At 39.3% G+C, this 8,851-nt stretch overlaps 1 protein-coding gene across 2 annotated transcripts in view; it reads left to right on the forward strand.

Moving 5' to 3' along the window:
- Window positions 1-3,940, forward strand: part of LOC101847430 (S-adenosyl-L-methionine-dependent tRNA 4-demethylwyosine synthase TYW1) — a 43,508-nt gene extending 39,568 nt beyond the window's left edge. For both annotated transcript variants that reach the window (XM_005100604.3, XM_005100603.3), the window contains exon 16: window positions 853-3,940. In XM_005100604.3, coding sequence (XP_005100661.1) covers window positions 853-1,062 — 210 coding nt within the window. In that variant the 3' untranslated portion in view covers window positions 1,063-3,940. The remainder of the gene's footprint in view (window positions 1-852) is intronic.
- Window positions 3,941-8,851: the final 4,911 nt, after the last annotated feature.

An 8,851-nucleotide genomic window follows, 5' to 3' on the forward strand; every position in this document is an offset into this window, starting at 1 on the left:
ATGTTGGTTTTTAGTGAAAACCGAGATGGTTGTGATTGCACAATGTTTCGAAAGCTTTGTTTGTGTTTTTCTCGAAATTGCATTTTCGGCTAACTGGTAACTTTATAGAAAGTGTATCTCAATAACTAACGTTCAGATTTCATTGAAATTTTCACACATTATTCCCAAGATAAGTGCCTTCCTCCTTACAAAAGCACTTTTCCTGAATATTGATTCTGTTTTGAGTTATTTAGCATTTTTGCGTGGCAACATCACCTTATATGGAATTCTGAACATTGGTCAAAGTGAGAGTGAAATTTTGAAAATGTATGATAGATATTAGAAATCTGATTCTGTAAGGAGAAGCAAGCGATATATAACAAATGTACCAAGTATGAAGCTTCTATCTCTATTGGTTTTGTAGAAACACTGTTTATAAAATATAACGAAATTTTGCTGAGTCAGCGCCACTTTTTGCTGTCACAAGAACAAAAACAAAAAAAATGTAAATTTTATTTCACAAAACCTCTTTTTTAAAGTGTATGTATCCATTGATGCAGACAAAGTGGCAACAAAATGATTGGAACTGAGTTTTGGCATTTTCATTAGCCACCCCCCCCCCCCCCCCCCCCTTAAGAAGTTATAATTTACAGTCGACCATTTCCAAAACTAAGTAAACCTTAAGTCTGTGTTGGCTATAGCTAACGCATTATGTGTACAATGTTCAAGTAATCAGATGGCATTATTTTGATAGGATTGGGCGAGAGGGCACAAAAAGAAGTAGACTTGTACAAGGACACTGGCATTTGTTGGTATTTTTACACTCACACACACACACACACACTCCTTACCAAACACCTTTTTTTTAACCAGTTCAAGCGTGGCTCGGACTGGTGGACATGGATTGACTACCCACGCTTCCACGAGCTCTGGCAGAAATACAAAGACAGCGAGGGAAAGGCGACGTTTTCCTCTGAGGACTACATGGCCAAAACCCCCAGCTGGGCCGTTTTCGGAGCCAGTGAGCAAGGGTTTGACCCAGACGAGACGAGATTTTACCGCAAGAAGCAAGCCAAGTCATAAGGCAGCCACAAGCAGAATTTGATATTTGTGACCCGTTGGGTCCTGATGTATAACAGGCCAGCCACTATTTTTTTGTATGTGACATGTTAGACATTTAAAAGATTTATTGAAGGTGTTTTAGTGTTTACAGTAGTCTCTGCCTAAACCCATGCCACACAAAAGCACGCTTTGCTCAAACGCACACTTTCGTCATCTGATGGGTTTTTTACTACATAATTTAGATGTACAAACGCACGGACACTCCCTCTAAACGTACCCTCGGATCCGAGAAACATGCCAACAGGTTAAGCTGAACAAAGGGTGAGACTGCCCCTCACGCCGAACAAAGTGCGAGTGATGGACAGCGTTTTCACACCAAACTTTCCACAGACACATAGGTCTAGGACTGGTCAGTGGAATGTTGGGAGTTAGGGGACTGAAATATTATTTGATTAATCACTGGAAATGCATCTTTAAGAAGAGAAGGTTTCTGACTGGTGTTTGGGTGACTGCATGTAATTTTTAGTTAGACCTAGGCCTATGATGCGCAACACGCGTAAATGCTTATCCATGAATTTACGGTCGGGCTGGTCGCTTGGAAAACCACGTGGCTGGGCCGTCGTCTCTATATCATTACATTGAGTCTGTATTTCTTAAACCCCCCCCCCACATACACACACCCATTCAAGGCCTTTGTATTCTTAACCGCAGTCGCCGAGTCTTTTACAAAACCGTCACATGTCGTCCCATTATCGACCCAAAGTGACCCCCACCCCAAAGGGAGGTCACTAGAATATAAAGGCAATGAGATGACTGCGTCCCTTCCTCCCTTTGCAAAGGTTCATGTAAATGCATGCTCCGTATAAACACACGCTAAGGGGCCTTCCTGAGCACCGTGCGTTTAGGCGGAGACTACTGTACTTAGTTAGGTTCCTACTTATACTTTTTCACCAGAAAAATAGAAATTATGTGGGAGTGTATGATATTTAATAACAGTAAGTTGTCAAGAAATATAAAAGAAAAGTTCTTATAATTTTCAATTTTCATCCTTTGGACTTCAGAAATATTATTTCACAGATTCTACCGGACTTCTTAAAATGCTGAATGATTTGCTTTAATATATTACCAGGTAAGGTATTTCTCCATTAACTCACTCACCGCCATTGCCGCACCTGTTTCGGTCAATAGGTGATGCCCGCTGACCACTGCTACTGTACCCCTGTCGGTCGCATATTTTCCTCTTTATTTCTACTAATTACCGACACAGATGCTGCAACGGCATGGCCCAGTTACTAGAGTAACATCCCTTTGACCACTCAGAGCAGTTTCACTTTATTAAAATGATTTCCCTCTAAGTTCTGCCTATTTTTGGAAAGGGAGTTCCCTTTGTTCTATTTCTGGGTTTTGTTTGGAAAGTCGGGGTGCTGAAGTCGAACAAACGCTAACGTGATGCTCATGCCGATGTGAACTGAAAATGGCTTGTAATTTTAGAGATTCCATATGTTTCAATGACCTCAGATTCAGATGATGAAGTGCAAAATAACGGTAGTGATGGTAGTTTGAGATGAGAGAAAGAGATAGATCACCTGTCGGCAGTAGTAGGCTAATACTAATACTAGTACTATAACTAGAGTCTAGTACGACGACTAATGATTCAAGCGGTGACGCTTGAAATAGTATAGCCGAAGTCATAAAAAACTTATCAATTTAGTTTTCTTTTGTTTCTTTATACATTTTTGTGCATATTTTAGGACAGAAACAGCAACTCTCTCTCAAAAACAGCAAAAATATTGTACTTGCTAGTGTGGCCCCCAAAAAAGTTTTAGTCCCCAAAATTTGTCGTTTTTTTTTTAAAAGCTATGAAACATGAATAAAATAACATAGAGTCAAAATTCTTTCTGTTCTGTTAAGTTCAACATCGCCTACTGAAACTTGCCAATTTTCATAAATCTAACATAAATAGGTTTGGAGAAACTGGATTTTGATAAAGGTAAAAAAAAAGCTGGCAGGCAGCGGCTTGACTTGGAGTTAAGGCGCCGGCAGCGAGTGAGTTATAATGGACAGGATCAAAAGTGTTTGTTGATATCTTGCTCTTGCATGATGCAGGAACATTTCTAGACTTGTCAGATGTGTGAGTTATTGTGATTTCTAGTTGAATAGGAAGAACTTTGTTGTGCAAACATGTTGTTGACTTTTGACTTTCATCATGTTGCTCCTCTTTGGCTGAGTTTACTTGACAGAAAAGTAAGAGAATCATTTCTCCTTTCATGATTTGAACTGCCTTCTAAGTTGTAAATGTAGTTCTTTTTCAGGCTTAAGACTGTTATGTGGTGGTGGAAATACTCTTTTTCTTTTTAAATTGTTGTGCAAGAACAATTACAGAACTGTACTCTAACTTCCCATGACAAAACGGAGGGAATCAGTCTTGGCTAGAGACAGTGTAGTTGTAGCGTTATATTTAGGAGGGGGTGGGGGGGGGGAGTGCTGTGCTCATGATGATGAGTTTGAGTTTGGTGTTGGTTAGAATTACATTTTGGCATGAGTGCGTGGTGTTTTGGGTGGAATTAGACAAAGAGAGCTGTTGTGGTAGAAGAATTGCATAATGTACTAACAAATAGAGTGGAGTTCACCTATACTGAACTTACTGGGACCAGACGTCTTTTGTTATTTTTAATAATTTATTATTATTACTATTTTTTTGGAAAGAAAAAAATTGAATTGCGAACTGAGATTTATAAATGTGCAGTTAAAGGGGGGTTTCATTTTACTCCAGTTTTCTATTAAGTGGACTCCACTTTGTTGTGGTGAAACTCCTTGTGTTGAAGAGAGCTGTGAGGTGATTTTTAGCTCTGCAATTCAGAGACTGTTGATGTGAAGAATAAAGCTGTTCAAAAGTAAATTTAGATGTTTTTGTTGTGATTGAAGCCGATGTATTCAGTCGGGCCAGAATAACTCAAACATGTCGAGGATTGACAGTTGTGTTCAACTTTAACACACCGTAATGCGAGTTAAGTGATAACGGAAAATTAAAGATATATCTGCTCGGGGAGTGGTAAATTGTACGAACTATCTGTGGTTTCCAGTTTTCCGTGTTTGTGTTATCTGAGCCTGACGATATATAAAACAAATGTGTTTTATGCCCCCACAGACAGGAAAATACAGTCAAACTTGTCCATTAGTCATCCAATATCACAGAGGAAAGTTACCATCATAGACAGATGGCCGCAATGGACAGGGTCCGAGTGATGGTAACTTACTAGACTTGGCAAAGTCAACAGGTGGTTTAGAATCTGAAATCTTAATTTTATCTTTCCATTTCATTTCATTGTTAACTATCATTCCCTGGTGTAAATGAGTACCTGGCCATAGGCAGCGAAAGATCTTGTCAGTATGTTAGTGTTTTACTCATAGTGCCTTTAAAATGACAGCCTGTATTGTATGCTTCTGAGGAAGTTAAGATTGTTTCAGAATGCTGTCAGGTCTGCTGGGGTAAGGTTTGTTGATAAGCGGGAATTTGCGCTATACAAATGCTATCTATTATTATTATAGCATACTTGAACGTAGAATTAAGGTCTTTGGAAGACAGGATGCTCAATGTATTATTATTATTAAATATCTTCTTTATCTTTCTTGTGGGAATCTCCATACTTTTGCGCAGAAGGTAAAAAAATACAGAACGCTGGCTCATCATGGTTTTATCAACCTGATTTTTATGTTATACACTACAGTAGTGTCCACAAACCTCAATCTTCACAGTTGAGGGAGGGGAAAAACATTCTTCTTGAAAGGACAAAAGACCCCAATCTGGATGAAAATAGTGAATTTACTTTCAGTTATTTGTTGAGGGGCTACAACTTTCCAGCGCTTTGTTGGTTTTCCTGCACGAGGTGGAATTGGCTTTTAAACAAACTTTCAACACAAGTGTTTTCTACACCACTATTGACACACTCTAGATCATTTAGGGGTGCGGACTCTCGTGGCCTAGAGGTAAAGGTGCTCGCCTCTTATTCAATATGTCCTGAGTTCGAATCCCGATAGCGACGGAAAATGTTCTCCTTTTACATGCTTTTCTGTCGTGTACTTTAGTCTCCATCTTCTGCCCCCACACACTTTTCCCCCTCCTCTGGGCTCCTGACTCTTTCTGCAGCCTTTCTACTTCTTCTCCTTGGTTCTTTCTTTATGCTGTCTTTCAACCACACCCCAGATCTTATGGTAGGTAAGATCTACACCTAATCTAGCCTTCTCGGACAAGGGCGAAAGATATCGGTCCCGTGGGCAAGTTGCGCACGTTAGATCTCTTGGTGGTCCAAAATCGACAAAGAGTAGGCTTTGGCTGCCACCAGGGCAAAATTCAAAATTTCCTACCAACTGAAAATGTTCGGTGTGTCCCGCATGCTCATGTGATCTGAGGCAGTTGCGAGCACTGTAAAAGACTTATCAGAAGAAAAAAATTAGGAGGTGGGCTTCAACTCTGCTTATCGGCAGGACCAACCCAGCCTGTGGAATACAATGTCCCACAAAGAGAAAGACCAATATATTCCTATACAACTGTACTCTATAAAAATTCTTCCAACATGGGAATTGAATTTGGGTCTTCTGCGTGTGAAGGTGAAGTGTCTAACTTTGTTTTTTTAAAAAGTCTTTGTAAGGTTTTTTAGTTTCAGTCTTACGGCACTTGCAACACAATAAGGTCATATAAGTGCCGAAGATTAGAGGTGTTACAAAAGAATAACTAACAAAAAAAAGAAGGAGGAGAGATCAGGATGATAGATGTTTGATAGGAAAAAAGGAGCAAACCACACCAGAGCACCCACCAACCACCCACTAGTAAGGTTTTACGGCGCTCACAACTGCATAAGGTCATATGAGCGCCAAGGGGTGAATGACAACAGCAGAGAAGTCCAAGCGGGAAATCAGGTCCACTCTGCTCACCTCTCTAGCTTCAACAGTACAAAGTGTGCTTCGAGTATCAACGCACCCCGGAAATACAATGTAGCAGTTCACAAGAGAGTGACAAAAATACAAAAGAAGTAGAGGAAAATTACGGTAGCAATGGAGAGGAAAGAAAAAGCAGAAGTTCCCCCTATACTAATCCGGCACAGTATGAGCATAACATTGATAAATCAACCCATTTACAATTCTACTGTGCATGTTAATATCCCCCTTTTAGGGAATGGCCTAAAGACAACTTCAGTCAGTATCACTGCCCTGGTGGGGGGGGGCATTAGGCTTTGTGACACCATGTGGTTATGTTGGTGTCCTCAAACAGTCTATTACAAAAATATATCTGAAGAAGTACAGCTAACAAGCACACTTCTGCATATTATTATTATGTCCAAATACTGGTGGGTACGGTATAGACAAATCAATCACCTCTGGGATAGTCAAATATTTTTGACATCCATAATTTGGGTAAACCATATTATGAAATATTATAAAGAGATATCACACGACGTCACTTTTCGCCCGATTCTGTTACTTTTAGTTCGCGTGACTCAGCAGCCCGCCGGAGCTCCCCGGCTCGGTGTCACGGGGTTAATGAGCTCTGAAGCGACTTTGCCGGTGTCGGTTAGGAAGTTCGCATTTTTGACTATGTTTAAAACGATATAACTTCTTCCCCATCCCACATAGCAAACCATTACGCGGATGTACTAAAAGCTCAATGTCTTGAGATTTATTCTGCGTTAGAATGGTTAATTTCTGTGCCTTAGTTTTTGTTCTAAACAATTGTTTGTAGAATACCCAATTTGTCCTATTTTAGTTACAAACTTATGAATAAATGATTGTTAATTTAAAAAAGGCACGACAGATCTCTCCAAAATCTGTGTTAAACTCACTACGAATATCATGTCTTTTACCATGAGAAATCTTAAATCTGCGTGAGTGGAAATAGTCAAGTTATAAGAGAAGAAAGATGCACATCTGCATTTTTTAACAAAAGACGATCAGTGTTAGCTCTTATTTTACTATTAAACAAGAGAAAGTTACTGTGCGTTTGTTCATGAATCATGCTGTGTCTGTGGCAGCCTACATACAACTAAAAAGATATAATATAGAATCTAAGCGATCAAAAAAACCACAAAACCGTGTAAATACATGGGTAGAGATAAACTTCTTGTAAGGAATAAAAACAATGACAGCTAACAGAACACATTCATTCTTAGTTTTTGTGTCGGAAATATGCGCGGACACAATTATGAATGTAAAGAAATCAGTCACATTGTCAGTTATTGCAAATGGTCATAGAAACGAAAAATAAAGTTGGAAAAGTCTGGTGCTGATTCAGTGTCCCTGGAAAGCTAGAAATTATTCTTATAACCCAATTACGAGAAGTCATCTCTATTATTCAGTCAACTTACAAAACCTAGACTTAGCGTTTTAAGAAAAGTAAGGAATTTCAGGAGTGTAACAGATGCTGTTCGTGTATTAGGTCTACATTGAAGATGTATTCTAGCACTAAAATCGATTTGTACTTTTCATAGAGAAACTTCATGGTGACTTTTATAAACTTTCGAGAAAATATGCGAATATTCACGATTATATAAAACACATAAAGTTGTATTTGGAGGAATTACTTCATAGCAAATTGTGTGCCCGATGGATAAAGTTGCAAAATTACAGCTTTCTATTATATGCGCAGATACCATCTTTTCTGAGTATCTGCACCAATGCTATGTCGTTCATGTTCCAAAAGTTCGACAGATTTTGATGAGGTATTTTTTTAATTGATTTTTTTTCATTTACACTTGTCAAAAAAAATTTACAATTTAGCATTGCCGACTCCAGCGCGTCTAACGACAGACAAGTTACAACGTCCGTTCTTTTTTTAGTCTCAAGAGCAAAAATGCATGCTTTGGGTGCACTAAATGAGAATTACCATAAATACAAGGATACACCTTAAATTGTACGTTGAAAAGTACCAAAAATTAAGTCGGCCCAGACAGAGCGGCGACAGGGAGCTGACCCCCGTGACCCCGATGTGATAAGGCGCCTGGCGGGGAACCCCCCGCGGCAACTAAAATTCCACTGCCGGTCGCCGTGATCAGTTCGCTTCCCTAAAGGACATCCTTGAACTTGGATTGTATGGGGAGTTTTCATAGCTCTCCACCAACATGGCCCTTGTTCTATTGGAGATGGATGATAAATTTCAAATTCCTGCCTTCTAAATAACCTTACAGTGTCAAAAGGAGCAATCATACATCAATATCCCCAATGGTGAAATAAATAATAAACCAAACAATTAAATATTAACATTTTCTTACGCACAGTAGAGTTGTAAACGGGCTGATTTGATTCATCAATGTCATGCTCATACTGTGCCGGAACAACAAAGTGGGAACTGCTGCTTTTTCTTTCCTCATCCGTACTATCATCATTTTCCTATACTTCTTTTATATGTTTGTCACTCTCTTGTGAACTGCTATTTCCGGGGTGCCTTGATAGTCGAAGCAGACTTTGTGCTGTTGAGGATAGACAGAGAGGTGAGCAGAGTAAGCTTGAGTCCCCGTTTGGACTTCTCTGTTGACATCCACCCCTTGGTGCACACAGGACCTTATGCAGTTGTGAGCACCGTAAAACCATACTAAAACTTTTTAAAAAGTTAAAAGCTACAAATTCAAAATGTTCACTTGATGTATATTTAATATAATATACATAATTCATAGTCACACATGTCATGATTATTTTTCTGAATCATTCGAAAACTGAAATACCCACTAATGGAAATGTGTACCACAAGCTAACACAAGAACAGATTGGAATGCTTTAACAAAGGGTTGAAAGGACTAAACAGCATAACAAGGCCAAGTCA

This window comes from Aplysia californica, unplaced genomic scaffold (genome assembly GCF_000002075.1).
Source record: "Aplysia californica isolate F4 #8 unplaced genomic scaffold, AplCal3.0 scaffold00253, whole genome shotgun sequence".
Taxonomy (NCBI): Eukaryota; Metazoa; Mollusca; class Gastropoda; order Aplysiida; family Aplysiidae; genus Aplysia; species Aplysia californica.